This window comes from Rhododendron vialii, chromosome 10a (assembly GCF_030253575.1).
Source record: "Rhododendron vialii isolate Sample 1 chromosome 10a, ASM3025357v1".
In the NCBI taxonomy this organism is placed as follows: Eukaryota; Viridiplantae; Streptophyta; class Magnoliopsida; order Ericales; family Ericaceae; genus Rhododendron; species Rhododendron vialii.
This window is the reverse complement of record NC_080566.1, coordinates 32,675,765-32,697,939: the sequence shown is the minus strand read 5'-3', so window position 1 is coordinate 32,697,939 and position 22,175 is coordinate 32,675,765. Positions and strand designations below refer to the sequence as shown.

Here is a 22,175-nt window from a genome sequence, read left to right as displayed (position 1 = left end):
AAATTGTAGTTTCAAATGAGATAAAAAAATTTGAGGTAAATAAAAATTGAGTTCATCCTTAATAGGAATTAAGTCTTGGTTTTCTAGACCCACAGGTAATTTTTTATTAAAAAGAGGATACCGACCTTTCAATGTATCAATCTTAACTATTCTAAAAATAATGACTTTTGCTGATCAAATAAAAAGAGTACAAGCAGTAAATAAGGAAAGTGCAAAAATTACTACCTCTTTTAATAAAAAAAATTTGTAGAGCAAAATCTTAAGAAGTTTGGGCTTGTCGTAATTTATTCTTTTTAGTTGATTCATTCAACAGTTAGTATTTTTTCAAATTTTTGTGGAATTATTTATTTTATAAACTTGTTTGGATGAGATAAATTTTAAAAAATTAAGTATATTACCCAATTTCAAAAAATAAAAATCTAAACCAAGTCTAAAAATTATCTTGGTTTATAATATTTTTTATCTCTTCAATTATTTCTTTAGCCTTTTAATCATACTTTCTTACTTCTTTAACTTTTCTTGTCAAGATGAAGAATAATCTACTATTGCGATCACTTGAACAGCACCTCTGAGGTCCAAAATCAGATTCTTTTATATTTTCTCACTTCACTTTCGTTTATTTACTAGTACTATGTTGACGTGGTACGTAACCTATTAAGCTAAAAGTTGACCAATACTCTTTGATAACACCTAAACTTTGAAAATAGAAGTAAATGCTGATTGCATCTTTAACCAATCTAAATCGCCTCTCCGCAGAGGGATTGGATCCAGTCCAATTTGTTCAGATTAGTTAGTTACTTCACTTTCGTTTATTTACTAGTACAATTTTGACGTGGTACCTAACCTATTAAGCTAAAAGTTGAATAATACTCCTTGATAACAAAACTTTATAAATAGAAGTAAATGCTGATTGCATCTTTAACCAATCCAAATCGCCCTCTCCATAGAGGGATTGGATCAAATCCAATTTGTTCAGATCAGTTAGGTCCATTTACTTCACTTTCGTTTATTTACTAGTACAATTTTGACGTGGTACCTAACCTATTAAGCTAAAAGTTGAACAATACTCCTTGATAACAAAACTTTATAAATACAAGTAAATGCTGATTGCATCTTTAACCAATCCAAATTGCCCTCTCCATATAGGGATTGGATCCAGTCCAATTTGTTCAGATCAGTTAGGTCCATTTACTTCACTTTCGTTTATTTACTAGTACAATTTTGACGTGGTACCTAACCTATTAAGCTAAAAGTTGAACAATACTCCTTGATAACAAAACTTTATAAATACAAGTAAATGCTGATTGCATCTTTAACCAATCCAAATTGCCCTCTCCATATAGGGATTGGATCCAGTCCAATTTGTTCAGATCAGTTACGTCCATTTACTGCACTTTCGTTTATTTACTAGTACAATTTTGACGTGTACCTAACCTATTAAGCTAAAAGTTGAACAATACTCCTTGATAACAAAACTTTATAAATACAAGTAAATGCTGATTGCATCTTTAACCAATCCAAATCGCCCTCTCCATAGAGGGATTAGATCCAGTCCAATTTGTTCAGATTAGTTAGGTCCATTTGTTGCATTTGAGCCGTCCAAAAGTGTTTTGGACGGCTCAAATTTGTTCGGATTTATTTTTATTACAAAATACCCAAAACACCCAGAACAGATTTGGACGACTCGGGTGCAAAAAAATGGATCAAACTGGTCAGAACAAACTGAACTGGATCCTTCCCTCGATAGATCGAATCTCAATTGAACAGCCCCATGCAGTGACGGCTCTCGATTAAAGTCATATGCTCCAAATTATAGAGGGTCCTATTTTGGTACCACCTACAGTATAAAATTGGGAGAATTTTGCATAAGTCCACTATAGCAGTTTCCAAACCCATCTAGTCCACTTCTAAGTTTCATAATCCACTAAGTCCACTAATAATTTTAATGACAAAAATACCCCACCTAAGAAATAAGGGCCTTGTTTGGCTAACACGAAAATATATTTTTTCCATTTTTTTCGCAATCACGCCACATATAACGTTATATGTGTAACAAAAAACGTATTTTTTGATTTTTCTAGATTTTTTTAATGAAACCTGCTATACTTAACATTTAATGTTATATATGTGACAAATTTCTCTTTTTGTTTTTCCTATTTTTCTTGTATTGATTTTTTAACGTTATATTAGTGACAAAAATTTCCTAACATACAACATTATATGTGTGGCAAAAATTTTCTAACATGCAACATTTCTTTTTGGTTTTTCTTGTTTTTAGTCTTTGACGTTATATGCTGGTCCACACAAAACATATAACATTATATGTGAGTTTTTGAATATCTAAATATCCCAAAAAAAAAAAAGAACATATAATATTATATTTAAGTTTCTGCAACTTTGAATCTCAGGAAAAAATAGAATAGAACATATAACATGATATGTGAGCTTCTGTAGTTCTAAATCTCAAAAAAAAAAAAAGAATATATAACATTATGTCTGAGCTTCTGTAGCTCTAAGTCTCACAAAACATGACATAAAATTATATATTCTCAAAACATCATCTTTCCAACAATATTATATATGTCAAAAAATAACATTATATGTTCACATATCATGCCACTATTATTCTTGTTTCCAGTCGCGCCTTGAATCCCAAGTTGAATGTTGATGAGGCTACAGGGGGTCGAGCTTCATTTTTTCATCGTTTCTTCATCAAAACCTTCATCGGATCCTTCAAAATTTTGATTTTCTGCCTCCGAATAGCATTCTCATAACCTCTATATCTACATATATACATATTCAAAACAACATAAATAACATTAATATATCTCAAAAATGAGATAAAAGCACATATCACACATGACAAAAGTTCACATATAACGTTATATACTCCGTTGTCTATCACTTATTAAATTGGTCCGCGCAGCGGCCTGTTTGACTTGCTTCTGATAATATATGGATATATCCATATGTGCTTTGAGAGGCCGCTGCGAGAACCTATTCAATAAAAGAACATAAAATGTTATTAGTTCCACTTTTTTTTTTTTTAGTTTTACAGGACAAAATCTCATATACAACGTTATATGTTCTCTATGCAAATTGATTTTTTTTTTTTGTCAATACAAGCTTATATATATATAACGTTATCAAGTGCAAATTGTGTCACATATAACATATATGTCTCAGTAGAGAAGATTATCTATAACCAAACCACATCGCTAACCGAGCTTCAAACTACATATTTTCACATATAAGTCGGAGAGGCCGCTACGTGGATCAATTCAATAAGTGATCGACAACGGAGCATATACCATTATATATGACAGAAGCTTATATATAACGTTACACAGTACAAAATGTCATATATAACGTTATATGTTCTCTTTATTAAATAACATAGAATATTTCTAATCTAGAATGTTATATATAACAATATAACGTTATATATTATTATATCTCTCTCTAACTGATAATGTTTTAAAAAAATGACATTAAATAACAACAAAAACACACAAAAATATATATTTTTTGTGACACAAAAAACATACATATAACCTTATATATTTTTTCAAAAAACACAACTTGTTCCAACTTTATATGTCTAGCCCTAAAAAAAATACACATATAACCCTATATATTTATTCAAAAAACTCTAAATATATCAGAAGCAAGTCGGAGAGGCCGCTGCGTGGACCAAATCAAGAAGTGATTGATGAAAAGCACAAATATAACCTTATATATTTATTCAAAAAACTTCAGATCTCTAACCCTAGGAAAAACACATATATAACCTTATGTATTTATTCAAAAACTTTCAAATCTGATGATACCGAACACGGGACAAACAAAAGACCGGATCAACCTTCTTATAATATTTTATTTTTTATTTTTACTACTCCAGATTTCTCTCCATTAAAATAAATAAAAGACTGGATCAACCTTCTTAATATGATAGACAAACAAACTTTAAAGCACGTTTATGAAAAAATGGAATAACGTTATATAATTGATTGAAACTACAAATTTCACACATAACAAGTCAAAAATCCAAATTCGTTCAAGATTAGTTTAAGAAATAGACTATAACCTTAAATATCAAAGAGATCAAGATACAAAACAACAAGTACTACGATGAGGAACAGGTATTATATGTATAAGATGAGATTACCGATTCCGAGGTCTGGGTGAATGGCTCTTCTCCATGACTTCGCGTATGTTCTCCCTTCGCTGCTTGGTGAAACGATTCACGGTGATTTACGGGCCAGTCCATCTCTGGCCATGGTGGCGGCGTCCATCGAGGGCCATGTAGACGGCGTCCATCAAGGGCGGGGGCGGCGACAACAACCGCCTGATGGTAAGCATCACCGATATGGGCAATGCGGGCCCGATCCAGTTTGTGGTGAGTGAGGGAGAGCTCGTCGGCGTGGAGAATTTGGAGGTATCACAATGTATCATAAATAAGATGAGAAAATTCAGCCCCTCCACTCCCTCTGCTGTGTCATTCTACAACAGGAAAATGGGACCAGGAAGACAACCCACCACTGGACTACTGATCCCGCAGCTTTGGTATCGTAGGAACATGAGCAACGAGGCCACAATACGCCATTAGTCGAACCAAACTTCCAACTTCATTATCTATCTGCCGAATCAATCTCCGATTGCCTTCTTAATCGACCGGGACGGTTCACCAGGGGAGGGGAGGAGAGAGAGAGGGGGAGAAGGGAAGCTCAGATCTGTTTTATGATTTAGGGTTTCTCTCTATATGTTATATAGGAGGGTTTTTTGGTCTTGAAAAATATCTCTTGTTAAGTAAATTGGAGTTATTAGGTTAAATAACTATATTAGTGGACTAGAGGGGTTATGAAATTTAGAAGTGGACTAAGTGGGTTACAAACATGCTACAGTGGACTTCACACCAATTTTTTATATAAAATTCTAAAGCAAAATTATACATAATGAGATAAAAGAGATGAATATTGTCAGATTTTTTTTGTTTTCTTTACTGTGTACAAGTTAAATTTTACGAACGGTCGATGTTTCAAAATAAAATTTTCCAAGCTAGAAGATGCTTTCAAAGATGAAGAGGCTTTCGGTAAAATTCATTATACGGCCAAAATCACTTCGCTCTTTTCTTTTTGGCAAAAATTACAAAAATAGTATAGTACTCATTCCGTTCTTAAATAAATGTCTGGCGTGCAAACCTAAGTCTTTAAAAAGACGCATTTTTTCATTAAAAGAATCAATTTTTTTTTTCACAAATCAATAGACATCAATGAGTTCTTTTAAGTTGTGAAAATAAGTTGAATTTTTTTTAATAAAAAATGCATCTTTTTAAATACCTAGGTGTGCACGCCGAACACTTATTTAGGGACGGAGGGAGTAATATTTAAGTGATGCTTTCAAAATTTTACAATATTCGGTTATATCTTTTAGGATTAGGTTTAAGTGATGTTTTTGAAACGTCATTTTTTGGGTTACTATTTAAGATTTTTTGGTTGATAAATACTTGAATTCGGAAATGTAACTTATCTACTTTATGTGTTGTTTATAAAAGTTCGTAAAGGGCCTCATCTTTGCCTTTTGCCTTAGGCTCCGAAAAGTCAGGGCCGGCCCTGACCCATCCATGTTTCACTCTCCTTACATGATTAAATTAAATTAAAAAAAAAACATGAATCTAAAAAAAAATCGGAGAAGATGAATGAAAAGACACTAATAGTATAGTCCAAACACACACCATTATGATTCTTAAATTTTAAGAACATAGCGTTCATTCATACTCACGTCTGGACAATATTTCTTTCTTTTTTTCTTTTTCTCTAAAAATTTATGGTTCTGCTGAAGAGTTTATGGTAAATGAAAATGATACACATTAGTGAAAAAATGTTCATTTTCTTAAACATTACACATTCGCCGACCTTAATGTCCTTGTTGCACATTATTCGAAAAATAAGTACTACTATTTATTTTAGTTAATGGAACACACCTTAATAGCAACATTAACATTTATTTAAGCAAATTCTAACAATCGCTCTACAACTACAACTACAACTACTTTACAAACTTATATACTGTAACGATCCGGATTTTTGCCCTATTTTTTTTTTGATAAAGAAATTATTTTTAATCAAATAGTCTATAGTAATCGATTAATTATTTAAAAAGTGTTATTAATAATAAAATTAATTCTTTTCCTTAATAGATGTATACAAATATAATTATAATTCTTTTCCTTAATAGATTTATACAAATATAATTATCTTAGTTTTATTTTTTACATGTATACTCCTTTCGTCTCTCCCTCTTCTACTCAGTCTCTACTTCCTCCCTGACCCTAAAATCAAGCCCAATTCGTCCATTCCAAATCCCATGAACCTAACCCCATTAAATTCACTCTTATCCTCTTCCACCAAATTCTTCTATAAATACCCACCCCATTGACCCACGAAAATACCACAATATTTTCCACGCCCCACCAGTCCAGAAGAGAGAGAAAAGTCAAAGAAAACGGAGCTTCAATCCATGGAGATTTAGAGAGAGAAAGAAAGAGAGAGAAAAGTGGGTTTCATAACTGCGCCCAACCGAAACTCAATTCAACCATCCCGATCACCTCCTACAACCCAGAGCATCCCCAAACAAGCCTCAATCCGATCCCAAAGTCTCCCGATCAAAGAACCCGAAGTCTTCTTCCCCAAAATTCAAGATTCGTTTTTAAATCAATCCGATCCAATTCAAGGTATTATAATCCTATCCAACCTCTTCTCCAAGTATATTAAGTGTTTATATGCTTAACCCTATGTCCCGAACGAAAAAAATATAGTTAACCGCACGTTTTCTGCCGTATTCACCAATTGATATTATTTTTGATCTCGACACTTTATTTGTAATTATTTACGAAAAAGATGACCCTTATGATATTTATTTTACAATCTTTATGATATTAATATTATGAAAAACTACTGACTTGATATTATTTTATTACAATATAATGCCATCTTAATATAAAACATATTAATTATATCAGTTTAATTTATCTAGTAGATTGAGTTAGTTTTAAATGTTTCGAAATAACTTTGCGACCTTCCAAACCTCATTTTTAATCCCCGGACTATTTTTCCTAGACTTTTCACACCTGAAAGATCATAACTTGTTAAGATCATATTTTTTTTATTTAATTATCTATTTATTGAATTATTTATTAGTTATCTATCAAGTTTACTAACGAAAAATCTTTGCGACCTTCCAAACAACGTTTTAACACCCAAACTAATTTTTCCTAGACTCCTTGCATCTCAAAGATGATATCTTGTTAAATTGATATTTTTTTATTTAATTTACCATTTATTGTTATTTCTATCGCGTTTTCAATCAAAAATTCCTTACGACCTTATAAACCATGTTATTAATGCCCGAGTAATTTTATTTAAACTCCCTACATTTCGAAGATGAAACTTTGTTAACCTCAACATATTTTAATTAGTAAATTATTTATTATCTATTTACTTCACTTTCGGCCACTTTATTTAACGTCTTTATTTAAAATAATCCCGCGACCCTTCGAACCTAACTTTTGATACTCAACTGGTTGCATAGGACCTCTCGGATTCTTAATCAGGTCACATTAATTATTTTAATATTTTTACCTAATTAATGCATTAAATTAGTTTTTAATTAATCTAATTACTTAGAAATAATTAATGAGAGCCTATAAAAATATTTTTTTAAAAATTTTTTAAAAAAAGTTCTTACTTATTATCATCTTGTCCACACAAGATTAAGGACAACGGCCCATTCATAAAAAGATGCGTGATTACGTTACTTACTGATTATTTTGTTTATTATTTGATTAATTGTATGTTACACCACTGCTTGATTGAATGCTAGATTGGACCCTAGAGACATGGGGTGGTATGCGAATAGAGTTCACTTAGACGATGCTAGGTAATGGATGAATTGGAAAGTTTTGTTTTATTTAGAATGCCTGCAGGCGGGATTTTGAGATGTGATGAGTTGGATGTGATGGTTTGAAACTGGTAAAGTAAGCCCAGTGTTGAGTGATGAATTGATACTGGCAAAGTAAGCCCAGTGATGATTGTGGTGATTGTGAAGTGGTGCATAAGATAGGCGAACCCTAGTTATGATTCGGACATGATAAGCTTCCTTTTGTTGTAATGAGAGGGATACACGCTAGGTACATAACTGAGGTGCAATCCACGACAATAAAAGAAAGTGATCTCATGGGACAGGGCATGGCTAGCGGTTGGGGAGGAAAGATCTCGCGGAGAGATCTTAGATTTCACATAAGAATAATGAATAGTAACAAATTGATGTTTGTGAATCTCTGTTTTACTTCTTCGTACCATATTTATCCTGCTGCTTGCTAACTGTAAGGTAAGAGGGGTAGTTGGGTTGGATTATTCTACTGGGTGATTTATCACTCACGGATACGTCTGTATCCTGGTAAATCGATTGCTTCGGCGATCAATTTGCCAGAAGGCGCAGGATTCAATGGAGGAGCGGTCGGACACAAGAGGAATATCAAGAACGAAAATTGAGTATGTTTCGGATTTGTATCAAGCCTAGAGTCAGCTCTGAAATTAATGTATTTTGAATCAGTAATTTTTTCTTGTAGCTGTAATAGCTAAACTTCATTTTGGAAAATTATATTTATTTAGCAAATTTTCTTAAGATTTTATTTTATATTGCTTCCGGAAAGTCGGGGCGTTACATATACATACTCACATAATTAATGGGCTCCACACACATTGGTGGTGCAATGGATCCCAATACTTGTTTCTTTTTTCTTTCTTTTTTTGACAACATAGGATGTATCCCCACAGCCAAACGAGAGTGAGATCCACCTAGGGCCGATCGGAGGGAACTAACACCCACGGATAGCAGTTAGAAGCAAGTAGGAGGGTGGACCACTGGACGCGTCCATGAGGTTACCCACATGGACTTTCACTTCCCTGACGTTTAGTTTGCCCCTGAGAATCGAACTCACATCTCTAGGATGGGAGCAAACCCTTGACCAGTGAAGACAATTCTCGTTGGGTAATACTTATAGAATGAGTGTGCAAATTTGTTTGTAAAAATGAGTGATTATAAATATATTCAACTTTAACGGGGACAAGAAATCTTAAGGCTATTGACTTTCTTTCTTTCTTTTTTGTGCTTCGGAATAAATCAGGTCTTTTGACTTCGACTTGGGAGACAACATATAAACATCTGCAACCGCCTAGGCACCGGGGTCCTACAGCTACAGATCAACAAACCTAGTTTCTCTACTTGGTTTGTCCTTAAATTGTGAAACAATGCCAATTGGGTTGGGGGGTGGTTTGGTGACATCGACCAGCATTCATCATTGAGAAATCAATTTATTCCATGATTTGATTTCAATGTATTTTTCACATAATTTTACACGGTTTTGGGTGGGTGTCTAAATTAGTTTACTCGCACTTGAACTAATCCTATATATTGTCCACTAGCAGTGAACACAAAAGACCCGGAGGAAATTTCTGTAAGAACTGACCCCACAAAAGTTGATAGCACTCAAAAGATTTCGAACCTGAGACTTCAGATATATCAAACTCCTATACTATATATATATATATATATATATATATATATATATATATATATATATATATATATATATATATATATTTGTTGCTAAGTTCAAACTCCTATATCTCAAGCCTTTGAGAATCTCGTTAGCATTTCTTTTGTCACATACATTGCCGGAATTTAAAAGCTAAGAGTCAACAATGATGCAGGGGTTCAAGTAACCAAAATCTTTTTAGAGCATCTCTGATAGTTTCAAATAGCAAGCTAAAAACTAATGCTGGGACTTGTGAAAAGTGAGGGAAGAGAAAGAAGAATAATTATGAAGGAAAATGGGAGAAAAAGAGGGGAAGGGGGGGATTTCACTATTCACATCATTTTGACATTTTCTCTCATCTTTCCTCCGAAACCAAAAAAATGGAGGAAAATATTCTTAACCTACTCTTCATTTCCTTTCTTTCCACGTGTTCCAAACAAAACACAAGTGTTGCGATTTTTTGGAACCCGAGATGACTGCTTTTTGCTTCCTTCCTTTCCTCAATTTTTTTTAAACTGACAGCACACTATCTTCCATGCATAAAAGGCAAATTCCACACTCTCTACCCTCCTCCTAGGTTCCGACAACACCATTGTATTATTTGTTGTTTTTCTTGTATTTTCGAATCGATGGAGTTCCAATTCTTTGTATTTTGTATTTTTACTAGTTTATAAATGCAATTATCTTGCTTGTCAAAAAAAGGCAAATCCTATTCATTCGTGACTATATATCGAACTTACTTCCTGTACCCAAACTAGGCAGCTGGGGTCGTTTCCTGATCGAGAGGATTGGGGAGTAGAATTCGGGCCGCTTTGGTTCACTTTTTGTGTATTTGTCTATTTCAAGAAATATATAAAAAGTAAAATTACAATTTAGCAATATAATCTCTTTTTCTTTTTCTTCTTTTGTGCTAAGTTAAGAAATACTAATCGATAGAGGAAGCCTCACGCACTTGCTGGCCCTTTTCAGTCTACAACTTGTAAACAGTTTGGTATAAATCCATGTTGCACTCACTATCATCTGAATTCCACAGATTTTATGGAAGAAAGAGAAACAGTAGGGGTTCACCCTCACATTTATACTGTCATTAGACAAAACATTTTAGTAGAGACAGAGTCCGAATAAAATCTGCAGAATTAGACAAAACAGAGTCTGAATAAAACCCGCAGAATCACCAAACTGTTTTCAAAGGGAAGCAGCTCTGCCTACAACCAGGAAAGCTTGTTTAATTATTCCCATGCCCTATCAGAGCTAGTAGCATTTTCTTGTAGTCCCCAGAAGTGTCTCCGGAAATGGCAATATCCAGAGGGACACTGTTCCTCCGGTGGAATTCCTCCTTGATTCGTTGCATGTCAACCTCAGCACGAGTTGCAACAACTCGAGTGAGAGCCCATTCATCGGTCCCTAGCTTGTTGATTGTTGATCGAAGAACTTTCTCATAGTACTTCTCAGGGCATGTCAAGCACTTTACTGTTGCCCTCAGAAGAGTGAGGTATTCATCCTTGGGGTCAGCCTTTAGATCCTGAAAAATACAGCCCATGACAGAATAAACAAGAAAATTCTTATCCACATCCTTGAGCAGAGCCCTTCTGTTAATTTCTTGTTTTGAACAGACCCTTGACCAGAGATCAAAGGGTGAAATGTGAACTTAAAATGGCACCCTCTCTGTACTCTTTTCATAGATGGCTCTCTGTACTCTTTTCCTAGATTGCTTTGGGCTCTAAGCTAATTTATGACATGCTAGAAAAACTTGGGAAGTATTTTCTAACAAAACCAGACACGAAAAAAGAGAGGAAAGTTCCGAGTTTATAGTTCCAAAAAAGTTTGAAGTGAAACTTCAACAAGCACTCTCCTTTAGATGTGGTTGCTCACTATGAAGGTGGTAAGGGTGTAAATGGCTGCATAAAACCTTACCAACAACAACACGAATAGTATCGATTGAGTTGAGTGCCCACTTTTTTAAGCTTTTCAAACTATGGAAACTAAAAACATTTCAAGACTAGATTGCTTTTCAATGTTATGTTGTAATGGATTTCATTTTTTGTGGACTCGGAGAAGATGCACAAACCTTGTTGATCGCATTTCCAAATTCATTGTTATAGTAGTTGAGGGTTGCATTCAGCTGTGCTTTACTCCGTGTAGTCAGAATCCTAATAAGCTCCTCATGGTTATATGCCTTCTCCAATATCTTCTCATGAAGTATCTTGGCCTCTGATTTTGCCACTGTCATGTTCACCTCTTCCCCCTCATACCGGAATGAACTCAGGAGGGGAACTAAAAGCTATGTCAAAATTAAAACTATAAATAAACAAACTGCAACACAATATTTGCAGTCAAAGGAAACATGACTTTCATTTGAAGTAACTTAGGAAATGAGCAGGAATACATTAAAAGTGCAATGTACTGACTTTCAGAAAAGCCTATGTTTGGATGCCTGCAGTCTCTTGTGGGACAGAATCTGATTACAAAGAATCGAATACCCTAAATCTGATATGTTCAATTTATACATGTCACTGGAAACACTTTTCTGTTCCAGTCTATTTCAAATGTAGGAATCAAAGGTATTAAGTTATTTCACTAGTACTACAAATATACCATCAATCTGTTTCCTGGATTGCTCAATACGCCCCTCTAGTTAGATTAGCAATTCTCCTCGGGTCCTTTGCTCATCATCCATCGATGATCCACAACAGTAAGTAGGAAAGATGGCTCAACATTGGGAGATCATGCTCGAGATGGATTTAAAAGAGCATATTGTGCACCACATGAAAGCTATGCCCAACCTCTTTCTTTGGCATCACTCTTACCAGTAGAGGCCGGATATTCACCAAACTTTCTCATAGCAAATAGTAATCACAAGAACCAAATGTAATGACCAGGAAGTTTATGGAGGTAGCTTACGAAAGTCCCCAGTTGTGTGATACGAAACATCTTCTTCAACGGATCTCTTATAACGAGCATGATATGCCTGCCTCGCCATAAACAGGTCATGTGAAGATCTGGTACATGCAATTTCCATAAGCACCCAGTTGCTTGCACTTAGCCTCTTTGCCGCTTCATTAGCCAAGAATGCATCACGCTCAGCTGGATCCATTGTCCAGAGCAGAACTACCCGCTGTGTAACAGAAGCAATAGGACAGTAAGCATTAACAAAAAGTAACAATGGGGAAATGCTTCCTCACTTACCCTCAAACCAATAAACAGGAAGCCAAACAAGGTAAAGGAGAATAAAAGTCATAAATAAACAACATGAGGACTTATGTGGAACAATTAATTAAACAGCCCTGGGAAGCATAATAATTCAATCAGTCGAGGGACCAAGATCCTCTGCCGCATCAATGTGACGGAGGTCCATTACGGATCTAGAGTTGCCACCGCTAATGGAGAGTAACACAATGGTCTAAAGCCATATGCCCCTGTTGAATAAGATCTAAGAAAATGAGGGGGAAATTTTAAACTAGTTTAATAAGATTTTAGAACCGGTGGTAAATTTTGAAATATAAGGTTTTCATCTAGACCGTAGTTTTACTTTTCAGTTACGGTGGCAGCATTTTAGGTGTGTAATGGAACTGTCCATTGCATTAAATTAATGGAGAGTATCTCATACGTACAAAGGTACATTCAAGACTGACCTCAAAGTCATTTGAAAGTTCTTTGTCCAGTTCTTTCAATATGTCTTCTTTGAAAAGGTCGGCATAAGTTTGCCGGATTAACTTGCGTTGGGCTGAATTCCTGTGTGCCAAAATTTGAATAATCAAATCCTCATTGGTTCCCCATCCTGCAATGATATGGATCACAATAGCAGGTCATTAATCTATCCAATACATCTCTGCAGAAGCTAAGGAACAAGTCAATGCAAATTAGATAGCCAAACAGCCAACAGTAACAGTAACAGCAATCGAAGTCAACCACTTCCAGCTTCTCAATCGGTTCCCCACATTTGAGTTGTAAGCGGGGCCAACTGGTAAACTATAGACCAGCACTTCAATGGGCTTCTGCAGTGGCATCGGGCAGAGGCTATTTATGTGTCTATGGAAATCCATAATACGCCTGTCCTCGAGCTGCTATCAGGGCCATTTCAGGCAGGGCTTATTGAAGTGCAAAAGAACAATCTTGGCCGAGCCGCTCAACATGGAACCTCATGAAATGTGCAAAGGTGCAAAGGTGCAAAGGTTACAGCTATATGTGGCTATTTTTATGCAATTTATCCTTTTTTTGAACAGCGAATGCAATTCATCCTTGTGACTTATTTGTCAATTTTCCCACTATCACCCCCCAAACCCAAACTTTTGTCTTAGGTAAAGTTGCCAACATAGGGTTCTATTAAAGAACTAGATACGAATTGCAGGGAACAGGGCCGGCCAGGGGGTAAGCCCCGCAAGCCGGCCGGCTCGGGCAACCCCCCGGCAAGGGGCAACAAAAAAAAAAAAAATTGTATGTATACAAAAAAAAAAAAAAAGAAATCCAGCAAAAAAAAAAATTTATGGGCATCATCCAAAAAATTTTGTACATATTTTAAAAAAAAAGTAAATATGTATGGTTTTCACCTACTTTAAAAAATTATGAAACTTGAGAAAATTAGAAGGGTAAAAGAGAGGACGTACCTAGGGTAAATAATAGATAAAAAAAATTAGGAGGGCAAATTATTAAGAGAGAAAATTAGGAGGACTATCAGATAAGAAGAAAAAAAAGAAAAAGAAAAGGGACGCTATAGCCAAAACGAGAAGGGACGGATGATATAATTCAAGCTAAATGGACAATATAATATTATTTTTGTCCTTTTTTTTGTTTTTGCTTGTATGACTTTTTTTTTATTTTATAATTAGCACTAGTGGGCAACGAGTCCTGTTATTCGTAATAAAGATTTGCAGATAACTCACATAAGGAAAAACTCGTTTGGATCCATTCCAGGTCCCACAAAAAATCTAGAAAAATATCCATAAACTTTTTAATATTATTTTAGGGGGCCCTGTAAAAAATCAGCTCCAACGGACATTAGTAAGTATTACTTTTGAATTCATATGGGCGAATTGAGCAATTTCACTCCAACGAATCCAAAAGTAATACTTACCAATCGATATCTCTTGGAGCCGATTTTTTACAGAGCCCCATAAAATAAAATTAAAAAAAATTGGATATTTTTCTAGATTTTTGTGAGACCTGGAATGAGCCCAAACGCATTTTTCCTTGCGTGGTTCCTTGCAAATCTTCTTTGCGATTAAAATTTTCAAGTGGGCAACCAAGCGGAAAATCGAGCTTGGGTAACCCAAATGTCGGGGCCGGCATTGGCAGGGAAACACTCTCCAGAATCATATTCTGAGACGTTACACTACTGCAAATTGACTAAAATATAAAGACCGCGATACTGAAACCAAACAGTGAAAGATATTATTGTGCAGATTGTATGGAACAATAAAGCATATTTACAATCTGATAAAAGCGTCGTCCAGTTCTTCGTAACGACCTTAAAAGCTAAGTGAAACTAGTGGTTAATAAAGTTCCCATAAACAAAATTAAACTTAATAACGAGAGGCCAATCATACACAGACGAAGCTCCCATCCAGTTTGCTTATGGTCCAGTCTGGTCAAGTTTGGACCTTTGTGAGCCCAGGATACAACAATGATTGGAACTGTTCATTTTATAAGCTCATCTATCCAATAGCTCATTCACGTAAAAAAACTATCCTGATCAAACATGGATAACTCTGTAAACAAAATAAATTTGTGCATGAAAAAATAGACGGTCTAAGTTTCAAACATACACACGAGTTAATACCTGGATCAATTACAGCAAAACCATGTCCTATGTAATAGTTTGTTGAAAGAGCTCATGACATTAATCTATTTAAATGAAACCAGATTACTCACGAGTCCCAGTGTCAGATTCTTGTAAATAAACAACAATTATCTGAAATAGTTAATCTCCTTCCCCTTTGGGATCTTTGTAAGCCTATTTCTTATAGTTGTTGTACAATTTATTTGTTGGTGACGATCTCATTATGGAGTGGCTGATCATTCCTTTGTGGTTCAATAACTATATGAACACCGTTTCTTTTAAAGTTATGGGCAAGGGAGCCTGCATCCTAACTTCCTGAAAAACCACCTCTCGTGGTTTATCACTCTCACTGATTCCACCATTCTCAATGAATATGGCATTTCCGGTTTCTACAATTCTCTTCCTATGGTTAGAACAATAAAATCTGGGCCTTTGGATTTTCCAGGGTAACCTATATAGTAAACACCGTTCATCATTGTCTCCTCAATCCGAGTTAGTCCAGATTAACTATAACACTATGAATGACAAGTGGAATATGAATGACTTGGCTAGTATGCTTATTCAAGAAGAGGCAAGACTTAAGCAAATTTATGAGACATCATTCGCTTCATTAATGACTGCAGGTTCAAGGGCTCAAGCTCTTTGAATCACCTATTACATAGAACACGATTTCTTTATAATGGATCCGGGTATGTAACTTGTGTGTGAATGTTTTTCGCATTATGTTTTATCAGCGAAAATCATGATAATCCTAGATCCTATTTAATATTATAGATAATTACGATGAAATCCCATAACAAAGGAGTATCTCATATATGGTACGTTGATTCTTTTTTTATACATATCTGATTTGTTCGATCTTGCTAGTTTTTTACGTGAATGATATATCGGTTGGACGAACTCCACATACTGAACATTTCTGACCGAACTCTTGGATCCATAATATAATCAAGCTAGAAGGGTAGCTTCGCCCATCATCCACGCTGTAGATATTTTCATACCGTACGTATGTGGTGATTCCGTGATGTGTATCTTCGTTATGCACTATGATGAGGAGATCCAATGCGGAAATCACCCATCTGATGATGACGAAGCTAACAAACATCAAAATGTCTGCGAAATTCCATAGTGATCGAAACGAAATTAGGAGGAGGTTAGAAAATGGAGACCTGCAAAGGCTTTTCGGAGAAGTTCACAGTCTTCTGCTGGAGATGGAACCGATGGAGGTATCGTAACAGTCGCCATTCTTCTCTCTCTCTCTCTCTCTCTCTCTCTCTCTCTCTCTCTCTCTCAAAGAAAGTCGGTTTTCTCTCACTACAGGGACACGGAAAACGCGATTGGAGATATCACTGACGTTTGCGGTTTTTCTCTAATAAAGGAGAATGGCACCCACGTCCAAATCCACGTTATTATTATCCTAACAAAGACGTGTGAATTGTTATTATCCTGACATAGACGTGTGAAACACAATTCCCAACAAACGTCCGCAATTTCGATGCACACGAGTTCACATTTATGGACCACTGTTAGAAAGAGGTCACATGAATGGATCACTGTTAGATAGGGATGATCCGTTATACTGAGGCGATTCAATGTCGGGCCATCCAACTTCACCTACGCCAGCCTTTGGTGTCTTGGCAATAATGTGTTGGAAGCTTTATGCTCGTAATTAGGGTTTAGGCATTAGTTTACCTCTTTAGGCTTATATATTGTTTATCCTTGTCTCTGTATTAGATGGAAATCACGTAGATGTTGTATGACTTTTACAGTGACATTGCTACTTCGGATAAAAAAAAAAAAGTGCAGCATGTTGTTGTGTGGGAGAAATTTTTCAGTGCCGGGTGGCACGGCCACGTGGTGCCCGTGCACACATCTCGATCGTCCAAAATATTTTTTGGACGACCTAGATTTGTTTGGGTAATTTTTTAATTCAAAATACGTTTGGACGGTTGAGATGCATGCACGGGCACCACGTGGCCGTGCCCACCAGCACTGGAAAATTTCTCGTTGTGTGTAGCCTTTCTAATAAGAGATTCATGTTTGTTTTAACTTTTGGATCACTTAAATGCAAAAACTAATTTTCAGGAAATTGATTTTCAGTTTCCCACTTCCTTTTTTAATAATCACACATTCACTCTTCTTTTAAAAAAAAAAAATTATGCATGTGAATTTTCTACATTATCACACGTTTAAAAAGTGAACTATTAAAAAGTTAAAATTGTAGTTTCAAATGAGATAAAAAAAATTGAGGTAAATAAAAATTGAGTTCATCCTTAATAGGAATTAAGTCTTGGTTTTCTAGACCCACAGGTAATTTTTTATTAAAAAGAGGATACCGACCTTTCAATGTATCAATCTTAACTATTCTAAAAATAATGACTTTCGCTGATCAAATAAAAAGAGTACAAGCATTAAATAACGAAAGTGCAAAAATCATTACCACTTTTAATAAAAAAAATTTGTAGAGCAAAATCTTAAGAAGTTTGGGCTTGTCGTAATTTATTCTTTTTAGTTGATTCATTCAGCAGTTAGTATTTTTTCAAATTTTTGTGGAATTATTTATTTTATAAACTTGTTTGGATGAGATAAATTTTAAAAAATTAAGTATATTACCCAATTTCAAAAAATAAAAATCTAAACCAAGTCTAAAAATTATATTGGTTTATAATATTTTTTATCTCTTCAATTATTTCTTTAGCCTTTTAATCATACTTTCTTACTTCTTAAACTTTTCTTGTCAAGATGAAGAATAATCTACTGTTGCGATCACTTGAACAGTACCTCTGCGGTCCAAAATCAGATTCTTTTATATTTTCTCACTTCACTTTCGTTTATTTACTAGTACTATGTTGACGTGTTACCTAACCTATTAAGCTAAAAGTTGACCAATACTCTTTGATAACACCTAAACTTTGAAAATAGAAGTAAATGCTGATTGCATCTTTAACCAATCCAAATCACCTCTCCGCAGAGGGATTGGATCCAGTCCAATTTGTTCAGATTAGTTAGGTCCATTTACTTCACTCTCGTTTATTTACTAGTACAATTTTGACGTGGTACCTAACCTATTAAGCTAAAAGTTGAACAATACTCCTTGATAACAAAACTTTATAAATAGAAGTAAATGCTGATTGCATCTTTAACCAATCCAAATCGCCCTCTCCATAGAGGGATTGGATCCAGTCCAATTTGTTCAGATCAGTTAGGTCCATTTACTTCACTTTCGTTTATTTACTAGTACAATTTTGACGTGGTACCTAACCTATTAAGCTAAAAGTTGAACAATACTCCTTGATAACAAAACTTTATAAATACAAATAAATGCTGATTGCATCTTTAACCAATCCAAATCGCCCTCTCCATATAGGGATTGGATCCAGTCCAATTTGTTCAGATCAGTTAGGTCCATTTACTACACTTTCGTTTATTTACTAGTACAATTTTGACGTGTACCTAACCTATTAAGCTAAAAGTTGAACAATACTCCTTGATAACAAAACTTTATAAATAGAAGTAAATGCTGATTGCATCTTTAACCAATCCAAATCGCCCTCTCCATAGAGGGATTGGATCCAGTCCAATTTGTTCAGATCAGTTAGGTCCATTTGTTGCATTTGAGCCGTTCAAAAGTGTTTTGGACGGCTCAAATTTGTTCGGATTTATTTTTTTTACAAAATACCCAAAACACCCAGAACAGATTTGGACGACTCGGGTGCAAAAAAATGGATCAAACTGGTCAGAACAAACTGACTTGGATCCTTCCCTCGATAGATCGAATCTCAATTGAACAGCCCCATGCAGTGACGGCTCTCGATTAAAGTCATATGCTCCAAATTATAGAGGGTCCTATTTTGGTACCACCTACAGTATAATATACATAATGAGATAAAAGAGATGAATATTGTCAGATTTTTTTTGTTTTGTTTACTGTTTACAAGTTAAATTGTACGAACGGTCAATGTTTCAAAATAAATTTTTCCAAGCTAGAAGATGCTTTCAAAGATGAAGAGGCTTTCGGTAAAATTCATTATACGGCCAAAATTTCGCTCTTTTCTTTTTGGCAAAAATTACAAAAATAGTATAGTACTCATTCTGTTCTTAAATAAATGTCTGGCGTGCAAACCTAAGTCTTTAAAAAGACGCATTTTTTCATTAAAAGAATCAATTTTTTTTTCCACAAATCAATAGACATCAATGAGTTCTTTTAAGTTGTGAAAATAAGTTGAATTTTTTTAATAAAAAATGCATCTTTTTAAATACCTAGATGTGCACGTTGAACACTTATTTAGGGACGGAGGGAGTAATATTTAAGTGATGCTTTCAAAATTTTACAATATTCGGTTATATCTTTTAGGATTAGGTTTAAGTGATGTTTTTGAAACGTCATTTTTTGGGTTACTATTTAAGATTTTTTTGTTGATAAATACTTGAATTTATTTCGGGAAAGTAACTTATCTACTTTATGTGTTGTTTATAAAAGTTCGTAAAGGGCCTCATCTTTGCCTTTTGCCTTAGGCTCCGAAAAGTCAGGGCCGGTCCTGACCCATCCATGTTTCACTCTCCCTACATGATTAAATTAAAAAAAAATAACGTGAATCTAAAAAAAATTCGGAGAAAGATGAATGAAAAGACACTAATAGTATAGTCCAAACACACACCATTATGATTCTTAAATTTTAAGAACATAGCGTTCATTCATACTCACATCTGGAAAATATTTCTTTCTTTTTCTCTAAAAATTTATGGTTCTGCTGAAGAGTTTATGGTAAATGAAAATGATACACATTAGTGAAAAAATGTTCATTTTCTTAAACATTACACATTTGCAGACCTTAATGTCCTTGTTGCACATTATTCGAAAAATAAGTACTACTATTTATTTTAGTTAATGGAACACACCCCAATAGCAACATTAACATTTATTTAAGCAAATTCTAACAATCGCTCTACTACTACAACTACAACTACTTTACAAACTTATATACATACTCACATAATTAATGGGCTCCACACACATTGGTGGTGTAATGGATCCCAATACTTGTTTCTTTTTTCTTTCTTTTATTGACAACATAGGATGTATCCCCACAGCCAAACGAGAGTGAGATCCACCTAGGGCCGATCGGAGGGAACTAACACCCACGGATAGCAGTTAGAAGTAAGTAGGAGGGTGGACCACTGGACGCGCCCATGAGGTTACCCACGTGGACTTTCACCTCCCAGACGTTTAGTTTGCCCTTGAGAATCGAACTCACATCTCTAGGATGGGAGCAAACCCCTGACCAGTGAAGACAATCCTCGTTGTGTAATACTTATAGAATGAGTGTGCAAATTTGTTCGTAAAAATGAGTGATTATAAATATATTCAACTTTAACGGGGACAAGAAATCTTAAGGCTATTGACTTTCTTTCTTTCTTTCTTTTTTGTGCTTCGGAATAAATCAGGTCTTTTTGACTTCGACTTGGGAGACAACATATAAACATCTGCAACCGCCTAGGCACCGGGGTCCTACAGCTACAGATCAACAAACCTAGTTTCTCTACTTGGTTTGTCCTTAAATTGTGAAACAATGCCAATTGGGTTGGTGGGTGGTTTGGTGACATCGACCAGCATTCATCATTGAGAAATCAATTTATTCCATGATTTGATTTCAATGTATTTTTCACATAATTTTACACGGTTTTGGGTGTCTAAATTAGTTTACGCGCACTTGAACTAATCCTATATATTGTCCACTAGCAGTGAGCACAACAAAAAAAACCAGAGGAAATTCCTGTAAGAACTGGCCCCACAAAAGTTGATAGCACTCAAAAGATTTCGAACCTGAGACTTCAGTTATATCAAACTCCAATACTACATGATATATATATATATATATATATATATATATATATATATAGTATAATATACGGGGCGGTTCAAGGGACACCCAAAAAAACACCTAAAAAAATATCCCAAATCTCAATCTCATAGTTCCCGATCAAATTTTTATGATCTGAACCGTTCATTGTGTGCAGAATGTGATTTTAAGGGTGCTCGCGAGAAATTAGCCAAAAAAAATGACCAAGAAAGGCTTGATTTGAGCAGTTTTTATTTGGACCGTTCAGTAAAAAACTGTTTGGATCAAGCCCTTTCCGGTCATTTTTTTTGCTAATTTCACGCCGGTACCCTTAAAATCATGTTCTGATCACATTGAGCGGCTCGGATCATCAAAATTTGATCGGGAACTATGAAGTGTTTTTTTTGGGTGTCCCTTGAACCGCCCTGATATACGATATTATATATATATATATATATATATATATATATATATATATATATATATATATATATATATATATATATATATATATATTTTTTTTTTTTTTTTTTTTTTTTTTTTTTTGTTGCTAAGTTCAAACTCCTATATCTCAAGCCTTTGAGAATCTCGTTAGCATTTCTTTTGTCACATACATTGCCGGAATTTAAAAGCTAAGAGTCAACAATGACGCAGGGGTTCAAGTAACCAAAATCTTTTTAGAGCATCTGTGATAGTTTCAAATAGCAAGATAAAGCGGATCAAAAAAAAAATAGCGAGCTAAAAACTAATGCTGGAACTTGTGAAAACGGAGGGAAGAGAAAGAAGAATAATTATGAAGGAAAATGGGAGTAAAAGAGGGGAAGGGGGGGATTTCACTATTCACATCATTTTGACATTTTCTCTCATCTTTCCTCCGAAACCAAAAAAATGGAGGAAAATATTCTTAACCTACTCTTCATTTCCTTTCTTTCCACGTGTTCCAAACAAAACACAAGTGTTG

At 34.8% G+C, this 22,175-nt stretch overlaps 1 protein-coding gene across 1 annotated transcript; it reads right to left on the bottom strand.

The window, feature by feature from the left end:
- Nucleotides 1–10,632: 10,632 nt before the first annotated feature.
- Nucleotides 10,633–16,715, bottom strand: LOC131302469 (annexin Gh1-like). Its single transcript, XM_058329135.1, has 5 exons — nt 16,544–16,715; nt 13,231–13,376; nt 12,497–12,713; nt 11,667–11,881; nt 10,633–11,120 (listed from the first exon to the last, which is right to left on the bottom strand). Exons 1-5 carry the CDS (start codon nt 16,617–16,619, stop codon nt 10,824–10,826), a joined length of 951 nt encoding a protein of 316 aa, XP_058185118.1. The 5' UTR covers nt 16,620–16,715; the 3' UTR covers nt 10,633–10,823.
- Between the last annotated feature and the right edge of the window lie 5,460 nt (nt 16,716–22,175).

Excerpts from the sequence above, each read along its gene's own strand:
- LOC131302469 (XM_058329135.1), bottom strand. The coding sequence starts at position 16,619 with ATGGCGACTGTTACGATACCTCCATCGGTTCCATCTCCAGCAGAAGAC. Across the intron at positions 13,377-16,543 it reads TCTCCGAAAAGCCTTTGCAG|GATGGGGAACCAATGAGGAT; the intron begins GTCTCCATTTTC and ends ATATCATTGCAG. Across the intron at positions 12,714-13,230 it reads AACTTTCAAATGACTTTGAG|CGGGTAGTTCTGCTCTGGAC; the intron begins GTCAGTCTTGAA and ends TCTGTTACACAG.